Consider the following 15,739-nt stretch of genomic DNA (forward strand, 5'->3'; position numbering starts at 1 on the left):
AACTCATTCAGACTTTAGAAAAATTCAGACTCATTTAGATTTCAGATAAAAAAACAAACGCTACCTAAGTCTGCCAAATAAAAAATTCTTATTAGTTGAGCGCGTCATCTCATATTCACTAGCCCACAAGTTTCTTCTTGTATAAACCTAATTTATGATAGTGTTTTTGTTTCTATAAATAATTATTTCATTTTTTTTACCATAAATAATAATCCAAATTCACGAAAGGAATTGTGTCTTTTTTTTTTATTAAAAAATATATAAAAAGAATTAGGTCATCATTCTTAATAATAAACAAGACAAAACAATTAAAAAAAATCAAAACAACTTATTTCCTACGGACAAAAGGACAATATGTACAGGACAATGTAAAAAAGTTTAAGGCTTTTATTAGTTATTTGCTATAACTGAGACTCTCGTCAACTGAGGTCATTTCCTCAGGTTAACTGATACTTATTGCATTTAAATTTGTGATTCTTTTTATTTATGTTTGATTTATTTTAAACCTAATTTATATTAGTGTTCTTGTCTCTAGTAAAAAGTTATTTCAGTTTTTTTACCATAAATAGTAATCCAAATTGATTTAAAAGGTATTGTGCCTTTTAAAAAGAAAGAAAAAAATTAGGCCACCCTTCTTAATAATAAACAAGAAAAAGCAATTTAAAAAGAAAAATCAAAACAACTCATTTCCTACAGACAAAAGGATAACATGTAGGGGACAATATTAAAAAAGTATAAAACTGCTATTAGTTATTTGCTACAACTGAGACTCTCGTCAACTAAGGTAATTTTTGCCCACCTTAACTGATACTTACTCCCTTTAAATTTCTGAATTTTTTTTTTTTTTATTCCTTGAGTTTCGTTTGATTAATTTATTTTATTTTGCATCTTCGTAATTAGGTTTTGGTGCTTGTCGGGTTCTAAGTAACTTTAAATATCGTTGTATATAATGCATTAGTAATCAAGTTTGAAGTATTTCTTTAATCTTTATGGAAGATTACTGAGGCAGTTAGAGTAATTATAAATACAGCAATTTGACTGAGTTAGTGTATTCACAGATGATAGATCACTTATATCGTCGGATTTTCATGCACTTTAAGCCTCCTGAAGGCCGGAGGTTTTCTTAACTTGCGTCCCAAGAATTTGATTTTAACCTGAAAATTTTATGTTTCCATGTCATACATAAAACTCGACGATACAATCATGACATGTGCAGCTTCTTTAATGAAATAAGAAAGTCAAATTTGGGTTACTAAGTCTTTATAGATAACTTTCAAATTTTCTTATAATTGCTGATTTTTATTAAATTCCAGATAAAGAAGAAACAGACTTGAGTTTTGTTAGAAGATACTGCTGGGGTAATCAAGCAGGGGAAATTATGAAGGCGGCGGATTCAATCTGCGGAAATAACAATGCATATAATGCTTCAAACAGGTAATTTTACCGGACTTTTTTTTGTTTTTATTTTGTTTTATTAATTTATGATCTATAGAGTTTGCAGTGATTGTTCATTGTTTGTGTGGTTCTTCAACAGCTCTGCAAGTGTATTTGAGGAGTCAGAGGAGTCAGATGAAAGTATTGACATTAACCGAGTACGTAACTTCATCAATTTTATATTTTGAATAATTTGGTTAACAGATCAAATGCCTGTTGTATTGCTGGTATTTGACAGAATGTGACTGTGACACGTTTGCTTGAAACATGGTGGATTTACTTATGTGATCTAAGCATATTCGTATTCTTTTAGGATATTTTTGCTACCAAGAGGGAAAAGATTAATCAGATGCATGAAGCAGATGATGGTATGTTCTGAACTGCATAGGTTCTGCTTTGATTGTGCTAAATGTCGTTATTTCGATTGCTTATGATACTTGCACGCACAGATATTCTTGCACAGAAAAATGTGACTGTCTGTCATAGTAACACAACAAACTTGGCGTCGCGGGATTCTGCAGAAAGCATGATCAAAACAACTCAGAATTCGGGGATTGTTATCAATGAATCCGGTACTGGAGCTAGAATTACGAAGGTGAGACCGAAAGCAATTGCTCTCTCAAAGCTAAGTACTAGGCAGAGTTGCAATTATCCATAAAATTTGTTTTCATCTTATATTTCATTCTTTGCTTTTACATTTGTTGCTGGTTTTTGGGAGAGCTTTAGCTAATCATCCTTAACATTTTACCGACTCTTTTTCTTATTTTTATTTCTGCGTTCTTGTTTAAACTAAAGCACTGATTGTTACTACTGCCTTTCTGGCTCTTGGTTGAATAGGACAGCGAGGAATTGAAACTAGCTAAGAGAAGGCAATCTAACAGGGAGTCAGCTAGGAGGTCAAGAATGCGCAAGCAGGTACATGTGTATATGCATTTGCAATTGTTAATGCAACAGCGTTGTCCAAACTTTTTCCCTAATCAACTATCTCAATTTTGATCCTTGAACCAACAATTTTAGAGGTGATTCACATTTGTTCCGTTGTGAATATGCCTTTTGATTTCTTATCACTTAGGAAGAATTCAAAAAACTACAAAAAGCAGTGGAGGAACTGAAAGCTGAAAGTGCTGTGTTGAAGGACGAGCTGTTGAGTCTTTCTGCAAAATATGGCAAACTCAAGGATGAAAATGAAGCCATAGTGGTTTATCATCAAAACCCTGCACCTTAACTCTCATTTTTTTCCCCTGTTGTTAAATTGAGTTGTCATTGAAGCATAGGGTAGCAAAATATATTTTGTTCTTTGCCAAAAGTCTATAAAAGTTATGCAGTTTCCACCTTCTGTTCCCTTCATTTTATACTTATTTTGCTGGTAAAACAGGAGGAGCTGAAACTGAGGCACAGAGCAGATGCAATTTCCTATCTTGAGGCTTTAATGCCGCATAACTTAATGAACGGCGAAAGCTACAGAAGGGAAGAAAACTTGGCACTTTTCCAGAGTAGATATGCATCATCTTCTAGTCTGAATGTTAAAGCTAGCTCAAGCAAAAAATTTAGGCAGTAGGTCTCATGGTAATTTTGAACATGTAATAGTGACATTAGGTAAGACTAACCGTAGATGTTAGATGCCATATACCGAAATGACATAGAATGGTATTGTACTGGACTTCTGTGAAGCTGTGGCTCTTATTGTTAAACAACTTTTGTCAGAATCAGAGCACGGATTGCACAATTTCAACTTGCTTGCACGTCAAGCATTTGCTTAATTTTTCTCAGGGGGAATCATTGTCAATCTTCCGGATCTGTAAAGCTCTAATACAAGTTTGTGTCTTCTTTTAGAGTAATGTTGAATTGTTGATAAAACTTCTCTCTCAAAGTAAAAACTTCTTACCAGTTTTGAGTGTGGCTGGGTTTGAGAAAACCGAACCGAACCAGGCCTCCCCACTCCAAATGAGACAAGTTTTTACAAGATTCAGTATACGAAATATCATTTCAGAAACCTGTATACATACAAACACCAGCACTACTGTTTTACCCTGCAGAAATGCATGAATTGTTCCAGACAAGCACAACAGCATTCCCACCAAAACTGCCCATTATTTGGTTGCACAAACATTTTTTTATATGTTATGCACATGTAGTAAAACCATAAGACTAGTAGGCTACTTGACGGGAGTAACTGTTACAGCTCATGTTTCTAAGCCGCCTATTTAGACCAAGGCAACTCAAACAAGTTAGCCCAGTTCCAGTAAGACACATCTTATCTCAAGATCAAAAACTTATCTAACTTATTTACAATAAAGATGAAACTATCTTCCTAGCTTCCTAGCACAAGAAAGATGTTAACTATCCATCCACTCTAGGAAAATACAAAATTTTCCGATAAGAAGAAGATTGAACAACTTTGTGCTTGTTAGGAACTATTTGTCAGTCTTCATTTTCTGACTGAGAATCTGGAATTGATTCTGGTGGGCCTTCAATAGCTCGATTTGCTTGTGTTGGCACAGGATGAATAATCTCCTTAACAGTTTGGTTCACTGATTAAGAAAGAAAAGAAATCAGAAAATAGACATGATGACAAGTTTAAGGAAAATAAAGCGCAGAAGTGAATACAGTTTGATATACAACATAAAGATGCACAGACAAAAAAAGAGCTAAGCTTGACCTCTGCTGTTCTACATATATCAACGAAATCCATTACTACAGAGCCATCAGTAAATCCGGTTCTCAAAAAAAAATGTAATTTGGCAGGTAATTATGCAAGATTAAATGAATGACTACACAACAAAGATAACCAAATCAAATGAATGACTAAAATGAAACGTCAGAATATCTTAAATATGCAGAATATAGGATCGCTTAGAATGAACATTGAAGTCTAATATTCAGTATGGAATAACACCAAAATAGTCGGAATTCTTACCTAATGCCACAGTTTTCATAAAGAGCATCCTCACAAACCGGAGTTCAACTTGATGATCACTGACAAATTGACTCTGCAGCACCAGTGATCTATTAAAACTTTCGAACTTGGTAGTCATATTATTTTTCTATTGGACTCCAGATCTAAATTAGCAAATAGAGTGACATGACAAATGCAAAACATCATGTAAATTACATCCTCTATCATAATTTGAAATCACAAGTTCTTACCATTTCACTATTTACAGACTCCAGGATTTTATCAAGTCTAGCTTGATGTCTCAATAAAAATGGGCGCAAACGACTCATATACAAATATTTCGCTCCCTGTTATAACACAAGCAGTTATTCCACCAAAAAAGCAATCAAAATTATTAACAAATTCAGTTGAAATATGCCATTTGAGAAAAGGAAACTCTAAAAATTTCCAAATAAACAGCTAAATGCTGGGAATAATAGCCAACCTGTAAGGAAAACCAAATTCCATCAGGCAAGACGAGTCTAATTCAGATCAATAACCATGGTACCTTGGAGCAGCAATGCATGCCAAAAATTAAAAAAAAAAAAAAAAAAACTGTAGAGTAGAAGCTAGAGCAAATTTACATTGGTAGATGGAAGTTGTAGCCAAACCAGAAATGCAAACTTCACATGGTGGTAAAGCGGAAACCTGATGAAACAAGGAAAAAGGAGATTCCTTAACTGTATCGTACTGGAATGAGAGCAAACTCAACATTCTAAAACTAGCATCATGCTCTTAAAGAGTAAGCAAGCAAAAAGAAGAGCAACTGTGCATATCCATCATCAAATGAAGCATGGAATTCTAAGAAAAGTCTTCCCACAGCCAAAGGCCAGAGGATTAAAAACTTATCTTGCAAGTTGACTCAAAAGACAATCAATACCCTTAATCTCCTTAGGCCATTGTAACCAGGAAAGGGAAAAAAGAAAAAAAGAAAAACAACAACAACAACATACCAGCAGAGTATCTTGTCAGCAAACATTTCCGCAATGCTAAAAGATCCATAAACTGCAAGCAGTTGACAGTATTCAAAATGAAGTATAAGAAGAAATTTAAAAAAGACATCATATATTTACCAATGTGCTACATATGACAGGCAAAGCTAATCATAGATCAGACACCAGCTCCATAAACAAGCCATTTTTGAAAAGACTCATGTATCTTCAGTCAATTATTAAAACATAAAAATTCATATCATACTAATTTATTTGGGAGACAAAACAAAATTGGATATTCTAAAAATGACGAACCAGCCCAATAAACAAGCCACTTTTGTTTCTCATTTTCATCTTTGCTCTCAATAGCTTTAAACGTCGAGTAAACCGGCAAAATCGTCCCAACTGAACAACTGTAAAAGGCAGACATTAGAATTAGCAAAGCATATTTAATTTTCCCATTCATAAATTAATAAAATTTTCCAATAACAAATAGACTTCAGATCTTGAAAACAGTTTGGGACTCACCATGCTGTGCGGACAACAATGTTAGAGCCAATTGGGCAAAGAAGCAATCGCAAACCAACCTGATTCGAGAGAGAGTTTACGAATTAATAATCATGACAAAAAAGAATTCGGTAATCGATTGTTTTCTATGCAGATTCTTAAGTAATAATTAAAATTTCTTTATTCATTCAAAAAGCGCATGGTGGAAGTAAAAACCCTAATTAGAGATAAAATAGAACAAATTAAAAAAATAGAATACAAGAAATATTGGAGATATAAGAATCAACTAAAGGATCACTAACCTCGCCTGAGAGAGCCATTAATTCAATACGCAGAAAACTGCGAAGCAAAAAGATTTGATTTGAAGGCCGCGATTGATTGTTGCCCTTTGTCGAGATCGGTTCGCATTGCGCAAGGGCGGAAATTTGAACCGGGTTCAATTTCACCCGACCGGGGTTGTGGGGCTGGTAGGGCCGGATTAAGCGTCCTGTTTGTGTTCAGGATAATTTTAACTCAAAAGAACTTATCAATAATAATAATAGTATAATAAAACACAAATTTGCAAGGAGCAACTTTTTTTTTAATTATTTAATTGGTGTAATTTTTTTTTAAAAATATATTTTGGAGAGTATTTTAAAAATTTTCATTTTAAGAAGGAATTTGGCTTTAAATTTATATTATTAGATTTTTTAATGAAATGAATAAATGAAAATTTAAGTCATCATTTTAAGAAGTAATACACACACACATACATACATACATACATACATTGTCTAATAATTTAAAATTGTCTAAATCAACCATGAAACATTACATTAATTGATACATCAATGAGTATGACAAAGAAGAACTTCCTTGACTTTCTATTTCATACAAAACAGAGGAAGTTGATTAAATAGAGCCATGGCTGTATATAATCTTGGCATCAAAAGCAAATTCTTCAGTTCGGGAGTTGCAATGCGAAGCCAAGCTCAACAGTACCAGTAGACATAATCTTGAGTCTTGCTAGGTTGCTAATACCTGTGAATTGTTGTAAAATGTCACCATCCTTTCTCATCAAAACTCAAGAAACTCTTACTGCCTTTAACTCTTACTTTTCATGTTTGGTGATTAGCCCTCGCTCTCTGATAGCAGGTTCGTTCAAACAGTGAAATTCTTTGGGAGCCACAATCAATTATGATCCCCCCACTGCCCTGCATACTGATTCTGACCTTTTAGCACCGCAAACCATGCTAGAGCCATCCAAAATATTGAAGCAGGGGGATATACTGCAGCTCAGGGATGTGTCTTTGTATTATTGAGCTGCATTTCCAGATATATTGTCTCCCCGAGCTTCCCCATAGAAGATAAACAAAATGATTCTGTAAGGTAATATGTTTGTCTATGCTGAATAGAAGAATAGAGCAGAATTTCTATAAATTGCTCCTCTTTATGTTTCTTCAGTGAAAATATATAAGTGACATGAAAGGATAAAAATATTTCTTCTAAAAAGTTCAGCTTAACAATAATATTGCCTTTGAATATGGTTTATGTATATAAAGAACAGTCCAAAGTCCCTCTCATTCACATACCTGCATATGCTACAATATCCTTCAACTTTCAAACTTTGATGTATTGCATTTGGCAACATGCAACATGTGGTAACTTCAATACCTTCAGCCATCGAGATAAAACAAACAAATAAATAAAGAAGAAAAAAATAGGGAAAAATATAAACGGCCTATCTTGGGCCTGACTAGAAGGATATATATAGACATATGTTCTGTTTGATAGCGTGAGTATTTCAACATACCTCCACAGTGTTATACTGCTGGCTCCTTCCTCACTGCAGATAATATTTTGCTCGCCCTTGCCAAGCTTCGATTGTATCATTTGTTATGATGTTTAGATCCAGAGCATTTTCTTAATAGAATGCCCCAGCAATTTCATAAAGTTCCCCAGTGAAAATGGCTAACACTGAATATATTGCGTTTGTTTTGGGATGGGATACATCACCAACAGTAAATATATGAATTTCATGTTCCACGTATACCCAACTGCAACCGGCAAACCTATTTCCCTTCATCCCTCTCATTTGCTTCCTTATCCTCCCCATCTCAGCCCAGTTCCCCTCAGCTGCATAGACATTGGCCAACTGAACATAACGTGCCTTGTTATTTCCTTCAAGCCTTAGAAGTTTTTCCTCTGCCTCTCCAGCAAGTTCAGCATTCCGATTTAACCTACAGACATTCAAGAAAGACCCCAGGATTACTGCATCTTCTTCTGTGGGAATATTTTTCATGAATTCAATTGCCTTCTCCAGCTGATTAGCCCTTCCATATAGATCAATCATGCATGCATAATGGTCGGTCTCAGGTGAAATTTTATAATCTGCTGTCATGGAATTGAAATACTTTTCACCCATTTCTACTGAACCACGATGACGGAATGCTGATAAGATTGCAACAAAGGTTACAGCATCAGGCTTGATTCCTTTTTCCAACATTTCCTCAAACAACAGGATAGCTTTCTCTTCATGTCCATGGTGTGCGTAGCAAGCTATCATTACATTGTAAAGCACTAAATCCCTTTCTATAAAATTTTGAAAAATTATTTCTGCATATGTCATATCCCCACATTTTGAATACATATCAACCAGTGTGCTTATCAACTTCTTATCCATCTGAACACCCATTCTCAATATATAAGCATGTATCTCTTTTCCAGGATGCAAAGCAGCTTGCAGTGCACAGGCACCAAGCACAATGACAAGAATCAAGGCATCGGTAACCACTCCTTCCTTCGTTACAAACTCACTTAACAGATCAAACAAAGCCTCACAATTTTGTGCTTTGACATACCCAGAAAACAAAGCGGTCCAAACAACCACATTCTTCTCTGTTAATGAATCAAAATGCCTCCTAGCTTCTTCCATGTTGCCTTGCAATGAATACCCGACAATCATCGAACTAATTGAAAAGGAGTTCCTAACTCCCTTCAACAAAAGCATCGACTCTGCATAGTTCATATTTTCACACTTGCAGTACACATCAACAATGCCACTACTTACGAAAGGATTCGATATCAATCCATTCTTCAAAACCCAGGAATGAATTTCCTTTGCACATTTCACATTTCTCAAACCACAACAAGCACTCAAAGCACTTGCAAATGTATGCTCATTCCATCTGACTCCATTCTCGCCCATTCTAACAAACAACTTTAACCCCTCTTCCGCATCACCATTCTGCACATAACCGGAAATCAATGTATTCCATGAAACCGCATCATTCAACTCTGGCTGCCTCCAAAAAGTCTTCAAAGCCATCTCCATCTCACCTTCTCTACAGCACGCCGCCACCATTGCATTCTTCGAAATCAAATTAACTTCTTCAGTACACCCTTCAAAAACTCTACACGCCTCTTCATAGCACCGACACTTTGAATACATATCAATAAGAGAACTCACTGCAAACCCACTAGCATCATTGCTTGTTTTCACCATAAAAGCATGCAACTGTCTCCCAAAACCCACATTCAATAACTTGACACACAAGTTAAGCGTGCTAGTTACAGTAAACTCATCCATTCTTATATGTTCATCCGCACTTTGCATTTCTATAAACAATTTAAGCGCATCGGCTTCATACCCTTCTGCATTAATGTAGCCACACAACATTGAATTATAAGTAACCAAATCTTTGTGGGGAGAAGAGTCAAATAATGAGCGCGCTTGTTTCAAGTCGTGGGATTTTATACAAGCCGAAATGATCGTGTTCCATGAGAAGACATTTCGCTCAGGCATTTCATCGAACAGTTTTCGAGACTCGCGTAAAAGGTTATGTTTCGAGTAAATATGGATGAGTTGGTTTGTGGTAATAGTTGTAAGTGTCAGGCCGGCTTTTATTGCTTGAACGTGGCAAATAAGAGCTTCTTTCAAGTTCAAGCTCCTCATTTGCGCGTATTCTCGTGGGCTTTTTTGGCAGCGTAAGTGCCTGAAACACTGCCTTAATTTTCAAGTAAGTGTTGGGGGGTGGGTGTCATCTGGTTAAGACTTTTAAGACATTAAAATCTGTTGTGTTAAATAGAAAAAGTTTTAGAGTTTGAACACCGTTCACATTGGTAGGAAGAAATTGAGTTACTATTAGGCTTAAATAAAAAGAAAATAAAAAGAAATTAAGTATTGGGTACGGACAACTCAATACGGGCGCAAAATTTTGTGCCATAATTGAACAAATTGAGATCAATTTGTAATTATACTTTTGTGACTTCTAAGTAGCTATAAAACTGTCTAGAGTTAAACATGAGATCTGGAGTTTGAAGATCGTTTTTATTGAGAACAATGATCCGGATAGATTTGTGACCAAGCTGGGTCAATATGTTTGAGAATAAATATATACAGTGTTTGCTTTTTGTTTTTCATTTTTCCAAATAATCCTTTTTAGCTTTTCATATGGTGGAAGAAGCATTGTTTTACAGGGAAGTAGGAACCATTTCGACAGTTTTAGGAATAAATAGTGCAGTTCCAAATCAAGTTACATGTAATATGCGTAGCAGGAAGAGAGTTCGGGCACTTGAGGCATGAAACGAATAAAAGCACATGTTCTGTAGCGAAATACTGAAAATGAAGAACATAAAAAGCATGTACAATTCCTGAAAGGATTCCAATTTCATTGGGTTACAGAAACAGTTTGATGAGTCTGTCTTGTCTCCCCGTGCTTCACAGCATTGATTGATAGAACAATACATTGGCAGCAGCATATACCGTCTTTGCATCATCTGCAAACATGTCACCGCATGGATATAGCACAGGGAACAAGATTGTTTAACCAAGCTTTTAAACATTCATGCGAAGTGCTAATTAAGGTAATCATACCTGCAATCGCAGTCAAATTAAATTGGGCAGGTACATTAGTCTCTGCCTCAACAGCAGCTTTGGCTGCTGCAATACCCACTGCCACACTCTGCATAACATCTAAACCTGAAGATATTGAAGCAAGTGTCCCTCCAACTAAGCAATCACCAGCTCCGGTAAGCCTCACAACTGATGCAGGAAGTGCAGGGAAATGAACAGCGAAAAACTGGGAGCCTCCTGCAGGCTCCATAGCCCCAGAATACCTACTCGAATGGCATCTTGATGTCACAGTTTTGTATAAATCTCTACTGAATCCGTATGGTTTGGTTTTTCTCAGACCAATCCTCATGGAGCTTAGTAATTCTTTAGAGCATAAAAGTACACCATCTGAACCCAGGGTCAGAACAACTAGCCTGATGCCCTTTTCTAACAAAACCAAGATTGCTGGTTTTAGCGTTTGAAACAAAGATTCCGCTGAGTGCTTATTTCTATCGATAGGACGAAACATGTTTTCACCAGATAAAGCATTTGCCATGGCAACTAGTTCATCTTCATTAGGCGAAACAACAGTTATCTGTAGAACATCTCCCCATCAGTTGCAGATGTTAAATGAATCAATGAAAAGAGAATGAACTAACGTGTAGGATCAATTACAGAATCTTACTGATCTAATTTTAGAAAGCATATGGCTAAAAGTAATACTGCTTAAGTAGCAGTTGTTTTTCTGAGGCTTTCTGTACTAGTCTTTCTGCTATGAGGTTTCAATGTGTCAGCATTTACAGCAGCAAAAGAAGCAAATTTCTAGAAAACATATGATTAAGATACCTTAAGATGCAATTATCTAAATTTTTTGAAATGGTTTCAACACAGACCAAGATGTCTGCATTTTAAAAGTTTTGCTGAATGGTCAATCGTAAAACTTCCCCACACTAAAGAAGAGAATGCGAATTTCACAATAAATGAGTAACGCTAAAAGAGTCTCTGTATAAGAATTCTGTATCTGAATCACTTATCACAAATTCACATCCACGTACAAGTGAAAAAGAAGATGGTGATGACATCAGAATAACGACATTCTCTGAAAGGTGGTAAAGAGCTCTGACAGATTTTTAAACTACATACATATAATTGTAATCATCTTCTCAAGAGTACAACAAATTTACCCGTATTACATATTGACTCCACATGGATTTAAGTAAATGCATACACGTTAAAAAGTCATAGCACTCACATACTTGACAACTGAGGTAATTCTTCTGGATTTTGTTACCGACACAGGTTCAAACCACACCGGAATGTTACATTCTGCTGCAACTGCAATAAGAAGATAACGGAGCATAAAAGGTAAATATATAATTAAAAAAACGAAAGTGAAATGAACAGAGTGCAAATGGATAGCAATAGCACAGATACTATAAAATTACTTTTACAAGAAGCTGCTAAAGCAGGAGGACTCAGGTTTGCATCAACCATCAATACTGAAGCGGAAGATATATGGTGGATGAATTGTCGAATCCAGTCAGGTGTGAGGAATTTTTCCTGTGCCAAACTCATCATATTCAGAGCCAATGTCCTCAAGAAATTTAAAGCAAGCTGGCAACTAATTCCGCTCCCATTGTCAAAGTTAATCTGTCAAAAGTCAACTTACTATCGATTCAACACTTGCAACAGCAGCCGCCAGTTCTCCATTGACATCAAGTATGTTGCTTACAACAGCAGTATCGATATCTTTCTGCCTCCTAATGCCTACTCCAGAACCAATACAATGTAAGAATAGACAGGAAACCCTGTATTGGAAGGTTGAAAGATAAAATAAAAATTGAAACCAACATCTCAAACATTGATCTGAAACCAAATACATCCAATCAATTCATCACGTCTCCAGTGAAAGTACCATAGGCATTACCAAAGGTGATGAATAAAAGGTTATAAGACGAAAAGATCAACCTTCTGTAGACAGGCCAGCAGATTTCCAATGCTCCAACAGTATATTTCCTAGTCCCATAAAAGAAAGAGAAGAAGAATAAAACACTCTGTTAGTCGCAGAAAAGCCATAACGACCATTGAAGAATGTAAATATCATGTTTACCAAAATATGAATTATGATAATAATATTTTAAGTACAAACATTCCAGTATGTAGGCCCGTGAAAAAAGATCAAATATAAATTGTGATTGGAACTTCAAATTTAAAAATATTATTGGATCTTGAATATCATTATCAGAAATTCTACATTAAGGTATAAACCAAAAAACATTAATGCATTCACTCGGGAATATAAATATTAGTTTGGCTATGATAAATAATTGTTCAGAGATATGCAAACACCGCAGAAACGATATTCAAATCCAACAAACTGAGATAAAAGTACCCCAATTTCCAGTGGATAGAACATAACTTTCCAGACTGGCCATTCAATATTCGAATGCTCAAGCAAATTACGAATTGTTGGTGATTTCATATGAAACCTCTAGTGGCAAACCAAAATAAAAAACAAAAGGGATCATGCAAGGAAAAATGTTAAAAAGCTCTCATGATACCACAAAGTAAAAAGCAAAATCACCAGCCATGTCAAGTCCAAGAGCACTAATCATGTAAGGCTTAGATCCAAGCTTTGACATGCACTCCGCAACATTCCTTGCTACACCCCCTAACACATAATTCACCTGCATAATGTAGCACCCCCCTAATGTAAGTAAATATCAGAAAACAAAATCCATAACATACCACTAATTCCGATATTTCCCAATCGACCTAATCGTAAACACATTTCTTAAAGCTACATTTCAAAGAATTCATGCTTATGGGTTGTGAATGCGAGACGTAACACAATTCTAAAATGAAATTGCAAACACTCATCAAAATATTTAAAAAAATGTGGGACTAAAATCTTTTTTAGAAGACAAAAAAAAAGGGTATAATTGTACCTTGCCTGGAGTAGTGGTTCTTGGGTTTGCAGGGATCGATGGAGTGGCATGAATGTCCAAAACCATGCCTCCTATGATCACTGCCTCTGCTGCTTCTTGTTTTTGCAAGTGCCTGCTTGTTAACAAAACCTTTTATACAACAAAGATGTATTAGAATTAAAAGAAAAAGAATAGAACCTAAAAATGGAAAGAATATTACAGTTTAGATGAGGCTACCTTATGAAGAACGGGATTAGCTTCGCATGGCTGCTGCAAAAGGTGGCGAAAGACTGCATTCAATCGCTCGTGAACACTGCTGCTGTCCATTTTGCTTCCAACACTTTTTGAGTGCAGCACTTAAATTGACTGACATACACGAACAAAACAATCTTGCCTCGAGAGTTTCAAGCGTTGTTTAGTTTTGGGCTGGGCATGAACGGTTTCTTCTTCATTTGGGCTGGTCGCATTCAGTATTTTGGGTTCAGAATCTAAATCGTGGGTAAGATACTAATAATGGAACTTCGACAGCTGCCTAATAAATTCATATCTTTTGTTGCAAATTACTAGTTAATTATCATAATCACATCATAATCATAATTAATATAGTGATTGTAAAATTCTTAGGTTTGTTTTTGAAAGTACATACCTTTTTTGTTTTTTGGTCTATCTTTTTGTGTTGAGTACCTTCGAAAAATTAATCTCACTTGGGGTTGGGCCCTTCATCGAAAAAGGAAGACACTAATCCTACTCCCAAATTAGGCAAGTTCTTGGGCCTCCTGTAAATGGCTCGGCCCAATTAACTTAACCTTTCAATACCTTTTTCATCCCAGCATCAACGGACAAGCATCACACTTTTAGTGTATAGATCAGGATCTTCTCCTGATCTGAGCACTCTTGATCTTTTATAGATTTTGTAACACTTGTATTTTAGTGTTAATAGATAATTAGAATTTAACTACTTTTTTCTTTTTAATTTATTAACCACTAATCAATTTGCTCAGATAAAAATCAGATCAAGAGAGTGTGTTCATCCTTTGGTGTATACCAATAGAATTAGAAGCTATAATTAGGGCGCCATTAATTAATCATTTGACGGTCAGTCATCAGTGCAAGTTTAAATAAGCATATAAGCACTCCGAATTAAGTTGCATTGCATGTACGCATATTAATAATAAGGCATATTAAAATTAATACTGCAATTACTATCAACAACAAATATATCTGGCCTTTCCTTCCATGGAGGGCCAATATATTGAAGAAGAATCAGAGAAATGTTCTTACAATAACATAATAATAAAAATATATATTATCTTAACCACTTTTCAAGAGTATGATCGTTTCTTTATATATCTTTTATTCCTTTAATATATTACTAGGCACTTATCACTTAAACCAACCAACTAAACAGACACATGCATGCATATTCTGCAAGTTCAATTCGAGCTCTCTATTTCCAAATGGGAGCAACAACTTTAAAATACTTTGCAATGCTTATCCACGTTTTACAAATTTTAATGATACTCTTGGTGAAACTTTTTTAGTAATTAAGAGACACAAGATGTATACCACAAGAATCAAGATGATGATGATGATGATTACTTTATGAACTTTTTGTGCTCACTTAACCTCGCTCGTGCCCAATATTTTAATTTGATTTAGGACTAAAAAGCATATGAACAATATTGGAACGTGCATAAGAGTTAATATTATTTTTCAAAATGGTTCAATTTTTTTTTTTTTTCACTAGTATGCAATTTTTGGAGCTCAAGATTGTAAAATATACAAAACCTTTCTTCCGTTTATCTACAATATCGCCAATATGCACTGGATCCGTTCTTGATACTCGAAAAACAAAAATAAACTCGAGTTTTCAATTCCCATTTTCCATAATAATTATATGTATATCTATATTAAACCCGAATTTATAAATTTTTTATTTTAACACACACACACACACACGACACACATTCTTGACAATAGACGATGACCATAATGGCGACAAGAAAAAATAATTATGAAAACGACGAGCAATACAAGGAAAAGTCGGAAAGGCGAGCAAATAATGGCAAGGAGAAAGTGAAAAAAAAGAGGCAGGCGTATGTGTTTTCTGGAGCAGAATTGGCTTGATCCTTGATGTGGGAGTGAGCCTGTGCAGGTTTCATTTTCATGCACTTACCTTTTGCGTCAGCCA

The 15,739-nt window shown here is 35.3% G+C and overlaps 2 protein-coding genes across 3 annotated transcripts; one reads left to right on the forward strand and one right to left on the reverse strand.

Moving 5' to 3' along the window:
* The first annotated feature begins 679 nt into the window (after positions 1 to 679).
* On the forward strand, positions 680 to 3,272 carry LOC102616715 (light-inducible protein CPRF3-like). Of its 2 annotated transcripts, XM_052432105.1 has the most exons (8): positions 680 to 784; positions 1,314 to 1,434; positions 1,535 to 1,592; positions 1,748 to 1,802; positions 1,884 to 2,029; positions 2,272 to 2,349; positions 2,507 to 2,632; positions 2,810 to 3,272. In XM_052432105.1, the coding sequence occupies exons 2-8, from the start codon at positions 1,379 to 1,381 to the stop codon at positions 2,990 to 2,992; spliced, it is 702 nt and encodes a 233-aa protein (XP_052288065.1). In that variant the 5' UTR covers positions 680 to 784; positions 1,314 to 1,378; the 3' UTR covers positions 2,993 to 3,272. The 2 variants fall into 2 exon arrangements, with proteins under 2 accessions (XP_052288065.1, XP_006487183.2); XM_006487120.4 differs by having other exon boundaries at positions 742 to 1,434.
* A 233-nt stretch (positions 3,273 to 3,505) lies between these two features.
* On the reverse strand, positions 3,506 to 14,123 carry LOC102624533 (uncharacterized). The gene is made up of 18 exons (XM_052432101.1): positions 13,786 to 14,123; positions 13,570 to 13,698; positions 13,206 to 13,308; positions 12,590 to 12,637; positions 12,291 to 12,388; positions 12,067 to 12,181; positions 11,874 to 11,956; positions 10,664 to 11,216; positions 10,553 to 10,566; positions 10,327 to 10,405; positions 8,219 to 9,798; positions 5,830 to 5,888; positions 5,617 to 5,714; positions 5,323 to 5,374; positions 4,954 to 5,017; positions 4,582 to 4,677; positions 4,352 to 4,424; positions 3,506 to 3,965 (listed from the first exon to the last, which is right to left on the reverse strand). The coding sequence occupies exons 1-18, from the start codon at positions 13,873 to 13,875 to the stop codon at positions 3,856 to 3,858; spliced, it is 3,444 nt and encodes a 1,147-aa protein (XP_052288061.1). The 5' UTR covers positions 13,876 to 14,123; the 3' UTR covers positions 3,506 to 3,855.
* Positions 14,124 to 15,739: the final 1,616 nt, after the last annotated feature.

The sequence above is a fragment of the Citrus sinensis genome, chromosome 8, assembly GCF_022201045.2.
Source record: "Citrus sinensis cultivar Valencia sweet orange chromosome 8, DVS_A1.0, whole genome shotgun sequence".
In the NCBI taxonomy this organism is placed as follows: domain Eukaryota; kingdom Viridiplantae; phylum Streptophyta; class Magnoliopsida; order Sapindales; family Rutaceae; genus Citrus; species Citrus sinensis.